Genomic DNA, 20,384 nt, shown 5'->3' on the forward strand with positions numbered 1-20,384 from the left:
AAGATGTAGCCGTATTTACACCGTTATGACTGATGATTAATTCCTTCTCATAGCAAGAAATGAGAAGAAAACCTTTTTCATAACACATACGATTAAATACGGTCGGTATATAGCCAGATAGGTTGTGTGTGCAAATGTAAATTAATAAATGCAACACCCTCGTGTCAAGATAGGTCGTAATGTCCTAGCTATATTTTACATTCACTGATTTCGAATTGCATTTGTATCCAAGAACTTTCATAACACTGACTCTCTCTCTCTCTCTCTCTCTCTCTTATATATATATATATATATATATATATATATATATATATATATATGTGTGTGTGTGTGTGTGTGTGTGTGTGTGTGTGTGATTTCAACAGTCACTTCTGGGTAGTAAGAAAAGCCGCCTCTAAAGACAGGTGGCTGTACTAGTTAATGTAGGTTTATTTCTACAGTTCACTGGGCAGACTATTACAGTTGCGATACACAACATGTATACCGCTTTACTATGCAGACGTCATTCGATGGGATTAATAGGTGGGAGATTAAAGCGAAATAGAATACACGAACTTTAGTTAGGATGGGGAAAGGTATATCATTAGAAGTGCAAACGAAGATTCGAAATATCGTGATATGGACATGGATGGTTTGCTGTGTACGCCCACCATTGAAAGTTAAAAGCCACGATATATTACAGCTGGTATTTTATGGAAACTGAATCAGAATAATATTGATTACAACGTGCTCTGAACGGTCTCGCCGTATTGGTGTAGGAGTTGACAAATTTGCATGATTTTCGAAATAAGCCAAAAAACTTGTTTCTCTTATTGTGGAGTATTATACGTGATTCAAACTCAAAACAAATATTAGCATTGTGCATGAATCGGGAACGACTTGGTGTTTTATAGAAACTACATGAGAGAATTCAACCTTGCTCGTAATATACCGTGGACTTCTATCACAACAGTGGTTGCTAGACATCGTGTTGTCTGCTGGTGTAGATGTTACTATATCCCTGTCATAAAAGGTAACTTATTCTTGTCATTTAAACATGTTACTGGTATCGCTAGCTTTTCTCTAAGCTTGACATGCAATGTATATTTATTTATACAGAGAATAATACACACATATCCATCTATTGCATGAAACTTAGTGGGGAAAGTGCATAGACTCATATGTATATCAAATATAAAATCGTTACCTACAGAATCAACCTTTTATTGATTATTAAGGTCATATATTTTTTAATGTACAGGAGTCCACCATTAAGGATTTTCTGACGATAAAGTAAAATAGATCACAGTTCAATAAAGAAACAAAGATGTCGCACCTTTTCATTCAGGGTGCATTGAGGGTGGGGTGGGGATAAAACAATATTGGGAGATTCGTCGATGTCTGCTCAGTTCCCATTAGTGCATATTCAAACCTGAAATATCAACCAAGGATAGTAGACGTCTAACAACTATTACATAGCATACACTCCGGTGCATTACTGATCTGCACAATAACCCTGATATGTGGGTAGGTGTACCTAATCGCATCTGGACAATGGTTGGACAAGTCGGACCGGTGGCAATTGGAACACGTATATAATTATTACTATGTACACGTAACATGAATGATATAAACGCTTTATCATTTCAAACTCTCGCATTGAATTTTCTTGAAAAATCTCCTCAGTATTCAAAGCCCTATGCCGTTCGCCCGCTGTCCTTTTAAGAAGAAAAAATCGATTTCGCAAAATAAACAAGCTCATCTGGATCTGAAATTATAGTGTAATTATAATGCTAATCTGGACTTGAGTTATAGTGTAATTATGATGCTAATTGGGACTAGACTTACGGTGTAATTATAATGCTAATCTGGGACTAGAATTACAGTGTAATTATGATGCTAATCTGGGACTAGAATTACAGTGTAATTATAATGCTAATCTGGGACTAGAATTACAGTGTAATTATAATGCTAATATGGGACTAGAATAACAGTGTAATTATAATGCTAATCTGGACTAGAATTACAGTGTAATTATAATGCTTATCTGGGACTAGAATTACAGTGTAATTATAATGCTAATCTGGGACTAGAATTACAGTGGAATCATAACGCTAATCTGGGACTAGAATTACAGTGTAATTATAATGCTAATCTGGGACTTGAGTAATAGTGTAATTATGATGCTAATTGGGATTAGACTTAAGGTGTAATTATAATGCTAACCTGAGACTAGAATTACACTACAATTATAATGCTAATCGAAACTATAATTTAAGTGTAATTATAATGTCAATCTGGGACTAGAATTACAGTGTAATTATAATGCTAAATACTACATAACTGCTAAATGAATTTTCTTTCCTTTATTAATTGTATACTCATTATTTACGTTCAGGTTTGAACCAACATGCATATTAAACTGAATAGATTCCATTGCTACGAATCCATAATTTCGAACTATTATAGTTTCATTTTGTTTTATCCAGAAAATTTTGTTTTTGTTTAGATTGAATTGCATTGTATACTTGTCTAAAGAAAAACCTCGAAGTATGCAGAAAATTAAATTCTGATAAAAATGCGTATTTTAGTGATGTTTTATTCTTCGTAATATTTTTGTTGTGGATACTGGTCAATTTCATTCAAATTATTTATTGATTGACAGATCCTCCCAGAAAATGAAGATAGCATAACAAAGAGAAATTATCTTTCACACTTTTATGCTATGCATTAAGAGCTGCATGATCTGTTTATATTTAGATGTACCTTGTGGTTTTGATATCCGCACTGTTTGTTGTCTCTGTTGCCGGGATGACCACCACGTCGACGAGTGAAGGAAATTCTAAGAATTATTCTCCTGCCATGATATCGACCGTGTCGACTACTATCGAGGATTATCAAAATCAGTCAGGTGCCGTGACTTCGGCCATGTCGACGACTATTGGAGCGCCTCAAACTTATCCAGCCGCCGTATCGTCAACGCTAGAAGATTCTGCTGCCGTTACGTCTACTACGTCCACGACGATAATGTTGACGACTGAAGGAGATTCATGCAGCAGAGACCTGAAATTATTATGGTAAGGTGCCTTCCATTAACCTCGTCCAGCATTATCGAACCTTCAGAAAACGTCAACCAGGGAAAAAATAAACAAAAATAAAAACAGAGTAATGCAAGGGTAAAAGCGCACGCGCAGTGCTGAGGTACTTAACTCCATACGTATCGAGAAATCCGATGAAGAAACGCAGTCTGTGCGGGATTTCAGTGGAGTCGCTATTTCTGAACCGTGATGTGAGTATAGTAAATCAAGCTTGAATATGTAACTTTTCTTTGTCCGATTCAATAAATTAAGAAAGAATTTAGCTTTCAGTCACTTACTGCATACTGGCAGCGAAATCCTTTAATATTTGCTGTGCGCTAGCATCATTCAATTTAATATACCCATTTACTGGTTAACATAATTGAATTTTGAACTAAAATGATACCATTCAGATTTTTAATTAACGGAGCGTTGTATTCACAGGTCTCACATTTGTCCACTTATATCTCTCTCAGGACACTTTTATCCAGATATTTTCGCTGTCGGATTTGTATTTATCTATCTATGTATATGTATTAGTGTGTATCTGTAAATACCAGAGTACAAATCAATTAATGACAGTGAACAGAAGGCCTACTTCTTCAGGGAGTGCGATATGGCCACGGATGATTGATTATTTGGTTTATTTTTGGACGTACTGCATTATAATTTGAATGTTGTCTATTACACTCTAGTTTAGCTTGGTAAATGCAAAGCTTGTTTGGTATTTGGAGACTAAACATTAATATCTCCTTTCTACCTTTCTAAAGAGGATGCCGACATGGCCATAGTACCAAAGATCATCTGGTTAGACTAAAAACGTTCATTAACATTTAATATGATACGACACAGATGTACGGAGTAATGAAGGACATGCACCTTCAATGTCTTAGGGCCGTCTACCCACTTTTGTATCGAACTTTCTTTCTGATAGGGAATTGAAGCAACGAGTGGGCCCACCCTCTCTGTGTAGCAGCATGATTTGTGTGTGTCCCAGGATAGTATTTTTTCTGTTGCGCTTTTTAACATAACAAATAATAACATTACCACTTGTTTGGATCCTGGTATGCCTTTCTCTCATAACGTTGAGGATTTCTGAATAAATTATCAATCGAAGCACATTCATACAATAAAAGGACAATTGCAACAAAATATAAACATGATTCAAAATTGGGCTACTGTCAATATTGTCAAATTCTCAAAAACAAAATCAGTATGCATGCATTTCTGTCAGCTACGATGACAGCATGCTGGACGGAACATCTATACCGGTTGTTGAGGAAGCACATTTTTCAGGTAGTATGTTCGACAGAAAACTCACCTGAATTCCGCACATTAGGAAATGGAAAGCTAAATGCTTAATTGTCCTTGATTTACTCAAAGTAGTAGCGCACGCTGATTGGGTGATGATAGAAAGGTGTTCTTATCTTGGGCACACGCCACTTCATAAAATTATCACAAGGTTAAATATAAACATAGATAGCACGCTATATTTTATATCATTCTTCCAATTCTCCTAAGCCATGTTGTAGGTCAATATTTGAATTGGCGGCTATCGTGTGTGCAATATTCTAGTGTGCTAAGAATATTACATTGTATGAGTTAAGACAAATCTGAGCTTGTGTATTTAGTTTGGAATACGGCATTCATTCAGTTATTTTGTTTCATGTAGTGTATTTTGTTAATATAATTAAGCATTAGGTAGAACATAAAAATGAGCATATAATATAAAGGTTACTGCATTTGTATGGGAAAATATGAACTCGTTTTGTTGGATGGATATACTGCACTCCCAAGGTCGTGCAGTATTTCCATTCGAAAAACTTGTTCATATTTTCCCATACAAATGCAGTAACCTATAAGTACAATATATACAGTAGGAACCGTTACCAGTTTTTGCATTGATTGTATCAGTCACTTAGACAGATGCCTGTTGAGTCTTTTATGTACAGCACTATGTAGTTCAGATAAAAGTATTGCTTGCAATCATGTGTTATCTCTATTTTATTGTTGATGAACTATTCACATAGCACAAACTAGGTCTATGACAAAAAAAATTTTACCATAAAATTTTCTTAGTATAGTAAAAGGTGACTTTTTCATTTAATATCATTATGTAGGCAATTCATTCAGCCTTCTTTTACTTTATGCTTCCCTATATATATATATATATATATATATATATATATTCTCGAATAAATCGGGTATTTATATCATACTTCCATGTAACTACCCTGCCCATATATCCCTCCACGCAGATGACTCTGGTATGGAAAATTTGCTTCTATGTAACTGCCCTGCTCATGTATCCCGATTCTCAGATAACTCTGGTATAAATATTGTGTTTCCATGTAAATGTCTTACCCATGTATCCTTACTCTCAGATAACTCTGGTATGTATATTGTGCTTTCATGTAACTGCATTGTCCATGTATCTCTACTCTCAGATGACCTTTTGGTATGGATAAATTTGCTTCAATGTATTTGCTTTGCTTAATATTCGCAGTGGAAATCCAGATGAAAGATCTCTAAGTATACTGTACCAGGGCTTGTTCAAACCGGCCTCAAAACTAACAACTTTCAGAAAACGAAGGCAAAGTTTAGGATTATGTGGACAACCGAACGGCTACTCGTACGCGATATACCAACTGACTAATGACAGAGACATGTGTTGTATAAAGTAAGTATATTTATTATATTAATAACTGATGGTTTCCGTGGGTGGGTTGGTCCATTAAATGTTGAACTTATGTGACATCATTAAGAGCGTATTGGGTGCTGTCAAGCAAACACAACCAAATATGTGTGTTACTACGGAGTCAAACGCGTTCAGCGTAGTTAAGGAACTGCTTCTGAAAATGCTTGAAAAATAAGAACGTCAAAGGTAGACCCCATACTTACAATGAGTTATCTCCCTTGGTTAGGGTAACACTACTAATGTAAATTGGGTGGTAAAAGTTCGCCTGGAGAGAACCGTAGGTGTTGATAACGGCATCAAACCCAATTTCGATTGCATTTGCTGCGATAGTGTCTTTTTTATCGGTGGAGAATAAGGCTAATTCCCTTAATAGGTAGCATGCGACAGGCGTCAAAATAGCACGATGAAATTACAGTGAAACGCACTGGAGTCGCCATTCACAGCCTGCTTGTTGTATATAGGCTTCAAGTGACATTGAATACACCGCAATTACTAGAGCATCAGCCATATTGTGTGTCAAATACAAACAGCTTGTTGTATATTTATATATGCCAAACATGTGGAATGAAATCTTCACAAATGTTTCGCAAAATTGAAACAATGTTTTGAGTAGGGCATAACTCTTATAAAACAAATCACAGCGATGAGGCGGTGCCGTGTCGATCGTGTCTCGGACGTACATACATGACCTTTGCATATCTCCTTTGGCCATGGTGTTTACAATGACAGTGGATACTCTTATTGTTGAGTATATCGAGTGAGACAGAAGTTTATTAATGTGAGCACGTGGTGACTAAAGAATTTATTTCATGTACGAGGGTCGGTCGAAAAATGGTAGAACAAATGCAAGGTTTTCTAAACAAAGCATTCCAACGTCATGCAAAATCGCCTGTCTATCATTGAAAACGTCCCAATTTATAACGTTTCCACATTTTTTTGTCCATATCCCATGTTGGCTAAGGTTCTATGTCATATATGTTAATAATATAGCAAAATGGCAGGCGGCTCCATTTTCGAATAGACATTGATTATAAAATTTGTTTCAAAAGTAAGAAAATCTTTTACACAGATAAAAGCTGACGGATGTTGTTTATCGATCTTGACTATTCATTTGTTTAATTTGAAATCGGTAGTTGGATGAAGGTTTTAGTGACGGTAGGGAGACTGTCAAAGTTGGTATACGAAAACATTGTCCAAGGTCATCTCTTTCAAAAAAATCATCGTTTCTGTGAAGGTTTATGCGAAGGAAGACAGAATTAATACTGTCTGAGAGATTTTCTATACTGTTTGTTTTAAACCAAACATTTATTATCTTATATGACTAGTTAGTCAGAAATAATTTTTAAATGAGTAATAAACATCCAATATCATTGCATTTTACAAAGTGGACTTTTTTTACAACATTTGTATTACATTCATATGTGTTTTGTCTTTCCTTTACTTAATGAGTGTGTGTGCATTTGTGCATGCGCGCGCGTGTGTGTGTGTGTGTGTGTGTGTGTGTGATGTGGATTTTAATGGAGCTTTGAAAAATTTCAGCCATATCGCTTCGATGTCTGCAGTGTGGCAGTTTATAGTGATGTCTTGCATTGGGGCATCATGCAGCAGTCATGTAGCACGATGTCCCACCTAGTCACATTATCATGACACCAGGCCGACCAGTTCTAACACTTACCTCTTAATGCTGTGTGCCAAGCGAGGCAGCTGGCAGTACCATTTTTGTAAGGTTTTGGTATAACTCCGCCGGGGTTCGAACTCGCAACCTCCCGCATCTGAAGCGGACGCTCTAACCACTAAGCCAAATGAGCGGTCCTTTACTATATAAAAAGACAATATAATGGTATGATGTTCTATATCTTCATACAAAATCTAAATATTGTAATTAATAAATTAACTGATTTGATAATTAAAACCTTTAATATTACCAATTATTATATGCTTTTTTCCTGTTAATTTTACAATATCAGAATCGTGCAGTATTAATCTAACCTGCACTGCTTCATCCTGCTTGACACATGTGTCAAAATATATCATCGTGTGTTAGGAAATTGTGTATGTAAACAAGCAATGTGCGCTCATGTAGCAGAAGCCGGAGCTTTTGATGTATTAGATTTGTCAGTTGGTAAAGCAAAGAAGTTGTTTAGTCCATCTGAAAGCATAGATGAGTGGATGAGTTAAATGAACCATAAAATAATCTTTCAGCCTAGCAAAACAAATGGGCATGATATCTGCAATGTTCACAACAAACGCATGAAAATACCATTAGTATCATTTAAACACTTAGTAAGGAAAAATGTTCATACCTATTTGAAAATTGAATGGTTCAGACTATCAGCCATGTTATCTAGGGTCCATACAAATAACAAAGAAAGACATATTAAGACCACGGTCTCTCGGGTCTCCCTCAGATACGTCCCATTTTACAAGTGAGTCCAAGCGCTAAATTCGAGAAAAATGCACCTGACGAAAGCGGGTTTAGGCAGGAAAGCAAACACTCAGAACCAATAAGCCAAGATGACGAAGAAGCCTTGTTTCCTCTGGTGAAATAGACTGTAACACCCCAGCTGCTTTACAATTTTCCCGTGTTACTTTCTTTTAAAAAATGTTTGCATTTATAGTTCAGGAAAGTCTTCTAAATAGCCTGGATCCGTCCAACAAAGATCATACAAGTGGTAGGGCATACAAATATATCATCTATTGCTGGTAATAACAATGGCAATACATATACATATACCTTTTGGCATCTTGAATTTCTTCAGAATGTACTTTGTTCGTTATTTCTTCTAATGTGGGTTCCAAAAATTGATCAAGAGCGCAAAATTATTCTGTAATTTAGATCACAGTTCCAACACAAATCCAGAAGATAATTTACAGCATTCGATAACGAAATGAATTTGATACATTCTAATAAACAACATGTAATCCCGCCTCTTCTTGTGTGTTTCAATTAAAAGAAGTTAACGTTTTTTGCACCGTCTAGCAGCAGAGGGGGCGAATCGGACATTTTGTCCAATCGTTATTTTGCTTAATTATTACTTTCTGCACTCAACGATCTAGTGTCGTCAGCGCCTGGTAAAAAAAAAACGACGACGTCGTTGGGGGATCGTCCAAACGTCATTTGGTTTAATTAACACCTTCTGCGCGTCGATCCCCAGCGTCGTCAGCGTCCGGTAAGCACATCGACGACCGCGTCGATGTCATCGCCCCCTCTGCTGCTAAGTGGTTACAATGAAAATTATTTACAACTAACCGAATATTTGGTCAAGTCCGATACGATATCGTGTCCGAGGATCATGTAAATTTATCGTTACAAATCCATGTGGTGTCGACTGAGCATGACTAAAAAAGTTTCGAAAACCATTAAAGTCCATGTCACCGCCGCACCATGTCTGCCAAATATTTCGTAGCGTGTGTGTATCAACGCCGTTGAACACAGCAAGAATATTACAGTTGTCTCTAATTACTTTTGGAATCTGAGTGTATCGTTGAGTGACATATATCACGTCAGTGTTTTTATGCCTGCCTCTGGAAAATATCCGAAATGGGTTTTTTTGATTGTCTAACATAACATCATCGTACACGACTAGATTGTTAACGTCGCCATCAATATCATCAATACCCGGTGCATCATTGATATCCGTAATAAACTCAATAACATTTTTTTTAGCGATCGCTGATGCATTCTCGTTGAAATCTTTCAACACCTCGTAGCATCGTTGATCATCTACGCTAGGAGCAACCAAATACAACTTATCCCACTTCATCCATCTCATTATTAAATTGAGTAACAATTGCGTCTTGCCGGATCCAGATGGTCCGATGATAATCATTCGGATCGAGTTTGGTAACGCTGCAACATGCTTAACTGGTTCTCTTGTTTTAGTCGCCGAAAAATCAATTATATTCATATCTCTATACATAAATTATGGATCTATATTGTGTGAAGTGTAGAGTACGTACTGGCACAAATGATATGACAACCGCTACGACAAGAAATAACAGATCGGCCCTTACTGGCAAGTGTGTACAATGCGGTACAAAGAAATTTAGATTTATTTCTATTAGACCCGGAGATGTTTTAAAAAAAAGCGAGGAGGTGACATCGCAGCCAAATTGGCAAAACTCCCCGGAACACCGTGGGCAAAGTATCCAGGAGAAAAACACCTCCCAGGATATAACTACTGTGGCCCCGGAACACGATTAGATATTAGACTCGATGATCAAAATCAGCCCAAACCCGGTGAGTATCCAATAAACGCTATCGATAAGGCGTGTCATGCTCATGATGTTGCTTACAAAAGTAGCGATCTGCAACAGCGTCATATCGCGGATGTAAAATTAATTCACGCATTAAATGCTATTCCTGATAAATCCGTCAAAGAAAAATTGGCCTCATGGTTGGTAAAATCGGCTATGAAAGGTAAATTAATGATTGGAAGCGGAGCTTCTGGCGCTGGTAATTGAAAACGATAGCGTTTATAATAACAACATGGAATCCATCTATTATTCTCCGAGAGGATACTGGAAGGGGAAGGCCGCAATTGGTAAGCTTGCAAGCGCTGCAAAGGTAACAAAGACCACTGCGGCTAATTGGTTATCCAAACAGGCTATATGGCAAATCTATCTACCACCGCCTAAACAAATCAACTTCTCGCGCTTTGATGTCAGCGTACCTAATGAAGTTCATCAGGCTGATATACTATTTTTGCCGCATGACAACGGTTACAAATACGCGCTAACCGTAGTTGATGTTGCGAGTCGATACAAACAAGCGGAGCCGTTAAAAACAAAGTCGGCAACTGAAGTAGCCGCTGCGTTTGAAAAAATTTATCGAAGAGGCCCTCTGCGCTGGCCAAATCTATTACAAGTTGATCCCGGTAGTGAATTTCGCGGTGCTGTTTTATCAACGCTGAAACATCATAGCGTCGCGATACGACGAGGTCATACTGCGCTACATCGTGATCAGGCAATTGTTGAACGATTCAATCGGACTCTTGCTGAACGGTTATTTGGATATCAATACGCGAAGGAATTCATCCAAGAAAAACGATCTCGTGAATGGGTTAAAAGGTTGCCAGGTGTAATTGCAGCGTTAAATAACGAGATTACCCGAGCAATCAACATGAAACCCAGCGACGCGATTAAATACGAGTATATACCCGGAAACTCAAAAATAAATAGCGTTTCCAAGCCGATTCTCGGCGATGTTACCGTGAGATATCTATATGAACCAGGAGAGCTTGAAGGCGGTAAAAAAAGAGCTACTGATCCTATTTGGAGTGTTACCACACATAACATATCAACGATAACACGATCAACTGGTAGACCACCGATCTATAGACTGGATTCAACTGCTCCTCAGCGCGGATTTACACGCGAGCAACTACAAGTGATACCTAACGATACTCAATTGCCCCCACGTGGTCTTAACTAGCGCCGTTGCGTCTATTGCACTCAAGACAGGTCAACCTCACATTGTTTTTGACATGACCGAGACTGTTATCGATCCTATCCACGGTAAATTGGCGAGTGTCTTTATCCGAATAACGCCAACTCATTATACAATTGCAACTCGCGCAGTGATTATTCTGTTGTTGTCGTAGCGAGATTATTAATTCGGCATCAATATCAAAACGCCGCTGTTTTTTTTTATCCTGTTGGCGGTAACCCGAGAGTTTTCTATCAATGACGCTTGCATCGATGGTGACTTTGTCGCCGGCTTCGTCGGTGGCTTCGTCAATAACAATTCTTCGAAGCTGATTTATCCTTCGTACTCTGGACACTGCAAGATAGACTAGATTCGACCATTCGATGCGATTATCAACTATCCAAACAATTGTGTCCGTGATGGTTAGTCCCTGCGAGGAATGTATTGTTGTTGCGTATCCTAGCGTCCACGGGGATTTATCAGCACGTAGCGCGTCCTCGACGACACCGATATCAACGAGCACGATATCATTCAGCACGAGAATTTGTTTTTCTGTCCGGCCTGGAATTTCAACTTCAATGTTCTGCCGCCGTGTGTCCGCGGGTCTATAACATAACGGCACTGGACGCGTTGGAAACTTTTCCTTATGCAACGTAAACAACTTCCGCTGAAGTGTGTCTCTGACTATCTTTCTACTCGCTACAATTAAATCATTTGGTCTCCATGTTTCCCAGAATTCATTTAACGGCGTTTCCGGAATCACCTCGCGGATTATTTCACACTGAACTCTATCCGGCTGTAATCTGATTAGTTTTTTAACCTCGCGCAGTTGTTCATCAAGTGCTCGGTAATCAGTATCGGTTTCTTCATAATAGTCCACGAACCCGCTCAACCAATCATGTGGACCCTCGCCGACAAATGGTGGTGGTTGGCCATGGTCCCCACACATGATCACCGCTGTATTCGCGCGCAGCAACCACTCAAGAAACATTTGTAAAGTATCTAACGAAACAGTACATATCTCATCCCAGATGATAATGTCGGGAATAAATTTTTCACCCATTCGATCAGGAGTCCACTCACCGCCGCTGTATCGAAAAAAGCTGTGATAAGTAACGGCGTCAACATTTCGTTGTTTTATTTCTCGCGCTAGTCTATGGGTCGGTGTAAGCACGATTATACTTGCCCGCGTTCGAAATAATTCAATTGCCCGAGTCGTCTTTCCTGACCCGCCACAGCCGCTTAAATAAACCGTCTTGTGTCTACAAATTGGATCAGAACACGGTGGTGCATTAGACCATTCTGATAATTTATCACCGCGTAAGTAGTCGTTCTCAACGGTGACATCTGCTGACGGGGAATAATCGCGTCGTATTTCATTTTTAATTCTCCATGTACCCCAACTCTCGTCCGGACTAGTAAACTCGGCTACGTTTTTCTTGTACTTTACGTCTATATAAAATGAATCAACGGCTACTCTAACCGCGGTGTAAGGAAATCTATTTATCATCGAGAATAAATTAATAGCGGCATAACCCAGCATAGACGCCCTCAAATGCGGGTATGCCGGGCTGTCTCCATCGCTGTAGGTAACAACTGTACCCAACCTTGTTCCATTGGACAAGAAAGCTGTTTTGCAGTTCACGTATCTATTTTTCGCCACTGCGTCCTTGATTACGAAATCATATTCTGCGTCATCTATAATCAGCCGTGAGCAATATCGTTTGTAATCGCAGTTTTTTCCACCTTGTGTAAACTTACCAATTATTCTTCTACCGAGATCTTTTGCCTCGTGGTTTCGTTGGTTGAATATCCTCCTGGACCATTCGATGATATATTCCTCGTCGGCATCAATGTTTTTTCTGGACTCGTCAATTATACTGTCTAGACGCTCCGGTTCTGGTAACCAGACTTCAGTCTGCGCCCGGTATGATATAATCGCGTCACTGACAATCAACGAAACTAGCATGCTACAATCAATCATATACCGTAGCAGCGCTATTGGCAGCCACTTCTTTTCAGCCATGTGTCTACCGATCCAAATATAGCAACAGCGATGGAGTCCTGCCGCGAATTCAAATGATACTATGCGAGCGAATCCGGTTAAATCAAAATCAGGCAGTGGTCCATTAATAGCAACACGAGTCATTTCATGTCTGGGGTGTCCAAATCGTTTGAAATACTCAGCGGCGGATCCATACCCGAGAAAACTCGCTGGATAACAGGCAACCATATCAACCGAGATCATAGCGTCGCGGTTGTATTCAGTGTTCCATAATCCACCGTGATAGTATTCCAAACAACTGGATTGTACATCCGGTAGAAATTCCTTGCGCGTTGGTCTCCACGCATTTTTCCTTGCTGCAACATGAGCTACAACCGATGGAATCGTAAAACAATTTGTTAGCAGTTGTTCATCATGCTCCTCAAATTCTATGGCGGTTTTTTTCATCCTGTTGTGAAATGCTTCAGTGCGATATAATTCACCGTTTGGTCTTACAAACTGATCAAAGGTATCCGCATCGTTTTCAGCGCTGCGAAGTAACCACATTGATACAGGGTCGTTTTTACACAAGTAGGCAATAGCATCAAATAGTTTCCTCTCCGCGAGAAAACCGTCCTTGGAGAATTGTTCTCCCAGGAATTCTTCGGGTATATACTTTACTGTTCTATCCCGTGGAAATATTGTGATCACGGGCGTCCATGCGTGTTCGTTATGATCAATAATTTTGATTGGGGCTCCCTTCGATTTATACTTCGATTCGTATAATACTTCACCGGTTATCGTTGTAACGGTTATTGGAAATCTCAGCGATGTTTCTAATCTCGCTATGTCGCTGATGGTTGCTCCACGCTCTTTTACGGTTAGTTCCCACTGGTTGATTTTGCTACGTCGTAAATCAGTCAATTTGTTTCCTCGACATGCATTTGTAAAATGCTCTATTATTCGTTCTGCTACACAATTTATCCCAGTTGACTGTTTCATCGGTTTCAGTTTTCCGATATCAGGTTTCTTATTTAACGGGTATATTCCATAAACAACTGCTGTTTCAGGATACGCTCGTTCATAGTATGGTTTGTCAATTCCGGTTAACAACCCCGGCTTGGAGTCGCGGCTGACAGTGACTGTTTTCTTGTCGCTGAGAACTGGTTCAAATTTATCACGCATGATCCAATCGCCTGATTCCACCCGGACAATGAATTTTACTCTGAAGAAATACCTTTTACCGTCAAGTTGTGATATTATCATTGCTGCGCGGTTGTCGTTCATGGTAGCATCAACAATGCCATCAATTCGAAATGTTGACCAACTGTGAGATGCGCCATCACGCTTGAATTCATTGATACAATCGCGTATTTTACTCAACAGGGTTTTATCGTTTATTAACGCTTTTGGTGTGTCCTTGAGGACTCTATCGAGATTGAACTTAATATTTTTCCGGGGTTTAATTGCTGTCAATCTCTCGAACTCATCCATATAATTAAAACAAGTATTTAAATGAAAGAATATAGTATAATGAATCACTGCAAATGGTTGATGATTGGGTCGACAACCCCGTGCAATAAATCATGTAGAGGTGAATTCTGCGGATATCATTTACAAAGCGTTCGTAATGGTTCTCTTGGCCCCCTACCGTGCTTGGTTTGCCACGTCGGTGTAAGAGGAAAATCGCAGTTGTGTATCAATTGTGGCGGAAAGCGATACAGGGAACTAAAACGCTATTATGACAAGCGAATTAAAAACGCCGTCATTGACCCCACCGCCGACTTCGTCATCAAAACCCCCCAAGACTACGTTGAAAGATTCATAATTAAACCAAATAATAAATTAGACAAGTAGTATTATTATACAAATGGACCAAGAATTTCAGCCGCACCCCCTGCTCGTCAATTACGAGGCATCTCGCGACGGCATTGTTAGAAATCGTAGACTGAAGAAGCCGGTTGGATGGAAAAACAATCACGGATATTTGATGTTTACTGCTGGAGGGAAAAAATATCTCTGTCACAGAATCATCTATGAATGTTTCCACGGATTGATCAAAGATAGTCTCGTTATTGATCACATTGATTCTAATTATCAAAATAATAGACTGTGTAATCTGCAAGCCATCTCTCAGAGTGAAAATAGTAAAAAAGGCCAAACTGGTAAATACTCAAAGAAAGCAAAACCCGTAAAGTCATTTGATACAACAACTCACGAGGAAAAAATATTTCAGTCGATGAATGAGGCAGGAAAATATTTTGACATTTGTATCGCGTCAATACAATTTGTTGCAGAACGAATATATCAAACAGCGATCTCAAAAAAGACGGGTCATAGAATTCGATTTTCATATATAACATCAAAGGGAGATAACTCGTTTTGTGATAGCGTCGCATGACAAGAGTTACGTCCCTTGAAGTCCAATTAATGTTGCGTCCCTTGAAGTCCAATTAATGTTGCGATTAATTAATCATTTTACGATGAAAACTAATGAAATACACGCTGTTATCTAACAGCTGTATTCTTTTTTTTAATGTTTTATTCAAATATTTGGTTTCATTTAAATGCCGTGAAACACCATTAATAAGTATTTAAGGGTTTAACGATTCAAGGGAATTCAAATTAACACACACCTTGTGACTGACGCCGCTGTATTAGTCACTTTATATATAAGATGACTCGTTATAAGCCTGGGGCTTTCGAAAGCCAATTCAACTAATCAAAACTAACCCACGCTCTTGACCCGGGCGTGTGGTTGTCTTTTGTTCACAATCATGCAACCGGGTTAATTTAATTGGGTTGCTTTTGATTGGTTGAATTGGCCGTAGAGTTCCGCCCCGCCGTTTTATGTTTGTGCTGTCTTGTGTCGTCCCATCATCCATCAATCATTTCATCCTTAATTAAGTACATGTAGTGATGTCCCCCAAGCATATCTTCTGGGCGGTCTACGATGACGTTTGTCACCCTAGGCCTCCCTCCCGGAGATGTATGCTTTGGGGTTCCAAGATGTGAATGTCCTTAATTAAGTATATGTATATGCCTGTAATCTGCCACAACACTCGAGTGGAGATTTACGGCATTGTACTGTCCATGTATGCCTGTAATCTGCCACAACACTCGAGTGGAGATTTACGGCATTGTACTGTCCATGTATGCCTGTAATCTGCCACAACACTCGAGTGGAGATTTACGGCATTGTACTGTCCATACAAAAAACGGGGTCAAAAATGACCCCCAATAATTTTATTAAATTTTAACTTAAATTTTATTAAAATTTTTGATATTAGAAATAAGATGTTTTATAAGAATAATGAATATCGAAGACATCAATAATATATTAGCCGAGATTTCAAAATTAAAAAATCAAGGAATTGAATTATCTGATGGTCTCGACAGTGAAAAAATATTATCCGATTATGAGATTATTAACGAACAGTCGAAACGGGGGCGTTTTACCCTGGCCCGCGAGTACTTTTTTATAAAACGATTACAACATACGATCAATGAAAACTTGTACCACAATGACGCAAATGCATTCATTGGACTATTTACTGCCGTTGAAATAATACGAAAAAAACTCGGACGTGTTTATGAACGACGCCGGGAGATTTCTAGTAAGATCAAAAACATTAGAAGGATTATAGACGAAAACTCCGTGGAGCCCCCGATGGTACACTCGGCGGAAAATTAGAAAATTGCGGATCAATTTACAATAATGGTAGGTGAATCACTTACTACTCGGCTAGCCAGAGAGCGGCTAGCAGCGCTTAAAAAGTTTATACCGTTACGAGACAGAGTGAGAGAGAAACTTCAAACGCGACAACAAATGCAAACTGATTTTGCTGTTGGAAGTGAACAGTTATTTGCCCCGGTAACTAAAGCGACTAAGGATGTTACGGCGGCAACTGTACCCGTTCTTGGAGCAGCAGGGGGGGCGAATCGGACATTTTGTCCAATCGTTATTTTGCTTAATTATTACTTCTGCACTCAGCGGATCCGGTGTAGTCAGCGCTGGTAAAAAAAAAAACGACGACGTCGTTGGGGGATCGTCGCGTCGTCATTTGGTTTAATTAACACCTTCTGCGCGTCGATCCCCAGCGTCGTCAGCGTCCGGTAAGCACATCGACGACCGCGTCGATGTCATTGCCCCCCCTGCTGCTAAGTGGTTATTTACAATGAAAATTATTTACAACTAACCGAATATTTGGTCAAGTCCGATACGATATCGTGTCCGAGGATCATGTAAATTTATCGTTACGAATCCATGTGGGGTCGACTGAGCATGACTAAAAAAGTTTCGAAAAACATTAAAGTCCATGTCACCGCCGCACCATGTCTGCCAAATATTTCGTAGCGTGTGTGTATCAACGCCGTTGAACACAGCAAGAATATTACAGTTGTCTCTAATTACTTTTGGAATCTGAGTGTATCGTTGAGTGACATATATCACGTCAGTGTTTTTATGCCTGCCTCTGGAAAATATCCTAGCTGGGTTTTTTTGATTGTCTAACATAACATCATCGTACACGACTAGATTGTTAACGTCGCCGTCAATATCATCAATACCCGGTGCATCATTGATATCCGTAATAAACTCAATAACATTTTTTTTAGCGATCGCTGATGCATTCTCGTTGAAATCTTTCAACACCTCGTAGCATCGTTGATCATCTACGCTAGGAGCAACCAAATACAACTTATCCCACTTCATCCATCTCATTATTAAATTGAGTAACAATTGCGTCTTGCCGGATCCAGATGGTCCGATGATAATCATCCGGATCGAGTTTGGTAACGCTGCAACATGCTTAACTGGTTCTCTTGTTTTAGTCGCCGAAAAATCAATTATATTCATATCTCTATACATAAATTATGGATCTATATTGTGTTAAGTGCAGAGTGCGTACTGGCACAAATGATATGACAACCGTTACAACAAGAAATAACAGATCGGCGCTTACTGGCAAGTGTGTACAATGCGGTACAAAGAAATTTAGATTTATTTCTATTAGACCCGAAGATGTTTTAAAAAAAGCGAGGAGGTGACATCGCAGCCAAATTGGCAAAACTCCCCGGAACACCGTGGGCAAAGTATCCAGGAGAAAAACACCTCCCAGGATATAACTACTGTGGCCCCGGAACACGATTAGATATTAGACTCGATGATCAAAATCAGCCCAAACCCGGTGAGTATCCAATAAACGCTATCGATAAGGCGTGTCATGCTCATGATGTTGCTTACAAAAGTAGCGATCTGCAACAGCGTCATATCGCGGATGTAAAATTAATTCACGCATTAAATGCTATTCCTGATAAATCCGTCAAAGAAAAATTGGCCTCATGGTTGGTAAAATCGGCTATGAAAGGTAAATTAATGATTGGAAGCGGAGCTTCTGGCGCTGGTAATTGAAAACGATAGCGTTTATAATAACAACATGGAATCCATCTATTATTCTCCGAGAGGATACTGGAAGGGGAAGGCCGCAATTGGTAAGCTTGCAAGCGCTGCAAAGGTAACAAAGACCACTGCGGCTAATTGGTTATCCAAACAGGCTATATGGCAAATCTATCTACCACCGCCTAAACAAATCAACTTCTCGCGCTTTGATGTCAGCGTACCTAATGAAGTTCATCAGGCTGATATACTATTTTTGCCGCATGACAACGGTTACAAATACGCGCTAACCGTAGTTGATGTTGCGAGTCGATACAAACAAGCGGAGCCGTTAAAAACAAAGTCGGCAACTGAAGTAGCCGCTGCGTTTGAAAGAATTTATCGAAGAGGCCCTCTGCGCTGGCCAAATCTATTACAAGTTGATCCCGGTAGTGAATTTCGCGGCGCTGTTTTATCAACGCTGAAACATCATAGCGTCGCGATACGACGAGGTCATACTGCGCTACATCGTGATCAGGCAATTGTTGAACGATTCAATCGGACTCTCGCTGAACGGTTATTTGGATATCAATACGCGAAGGAATTCATCCAAGAAAAACGATCTCGTGAATGGGTTAAAAGGTTGCCAGGTGTAATTGCAGCGTTAAATAACGAGATTACCCGAGCAATCAACATGAAACCCAGCGACGCGATTAAATACGAGTATATACCCGGAAAATCAAAAATAAATAGCGTTTCCAAGCCGATTCTTGGCGATGTCACCGTTAGATATCTATATGAACCAGGAGAGCTTGAAGGCGGTAAAAAAAGAGCTACTGATCCTATTTGGAGTGTTACCACACATAACATATCAACGATAACACGATCAACTGGTAGACCACCGATCTATAGACTGGATTCAACTGCTCCTCAGCGCGGATTTACACGCGAGCAACTACAAGTGATACCTAACGATACTCAATTGCCCCCACGTGGTCTTAACTAGCGCCGTTGCGTCTATTGCACTCAAGACAGGTCAACCTCACATTGTTTTTGACATGACCGAGACTGTTATCGATCCTATCCACGGTAAATTGGCGAGTGTCTTTATCCGAATAACGCCAACTCATTATACAATTGCAACTCGCGCAGTGATTATTCTGTTGTTGTCGTAGCGAGATTATTAATTCGGCATCAATATCAAAACGCCGCTGTTTTTTTTTATCCTGTTGGCGGTAACCCGAGAGTTTTCTATCAATGACGCTTGCATCGATGGTGACTTTGTCGCCGGCTTCGTCGGTGGCTCCGTCACCGGCTCCGTCAATAACAATTCTTCGAAGCTGATTTATCCTTCGTACTCTGGACACTGCAAGATAGACTAGATTCGACCATTCGATGCGATTATCAACTATCCAAACAATTGTGTCCGTGATGGTTAGTCCCTGCGAGGAATGTATTGTTGTTGCGTATCCTAGCGTCCACGGGGATTTATCAGCACGTAGCGCGTCCTCAACGACGCTGATATCAACGAGCACGATATCATTCAGCACGAGAATTTGTTTTTTTGTCCCCGACGCTGTCGGGGCTGGAATTTCAACTTCAATGTTCTGCCGCCGTGTGTCCGCGGGTCTATAACATAACGGCACTGGACGCGTTGGAAACTTTTCCTTATGCAACGTAAACAACTTCCGCTGAAGTGTGTCTCTGACTATCTTTCTACTCGCTACAATCAAATCGTTTGGTCTCCATGTTTCCCAGAATTCATTTAACGGCGTTTCCGGAATCACCTCGCGGATTATTTCACATTGAATTCTATCCGGCTGTAATCTGATTAATTTCTT

The 20,384-nt window shown here is 39.6% G+C and overlaps 1 protein-coding gene across 1 annotated transcript in view; it reads left to right on the forward strand.

Moving 5' to 3' along the window:
- The first annotated feature begins 597 nt into the window (after positions 1-597).
- LOC149776572 (uncharacterized) overlaps positions 598-20,384 on the forward strand; it is a 43,084-nt gene continuing 23,297 nt past the window's right edge. The window contains exons 1-3 of the mRNA XM_089941042.1: positions 598-1,012; positions 2,740-3,056; positions 5,563-5,736. Of these exons, the coding sequence (XP_089797168.1) occupies positions 2,740-3,056; positions 5,563-5,736 (491 nt within the window). The 5' untranslated portion in view covers positions 598-1,012. The remainder of the gene's footprint in view (positions 1,013-2,739; positions 3,057-5,562; positions 5,737-20,384) is intronic.

Source organism: Sinohyriopsis cumingii, chromosome 18 (assembly GCF_028554795.1).
Source record: "Sinohyriopsis cumingii isolate HCF-2022 chromosome 18, ASM2855479v2, whole genome shotgun sequence".
Taxonomy (NCBI): domain Eukaryota; kingdom Metazoa; phylum Mollusca; class Bivalvia; order Unionida; family Unionidae; genus Sinohyriopsis; species Sinohyriopsis cumingii.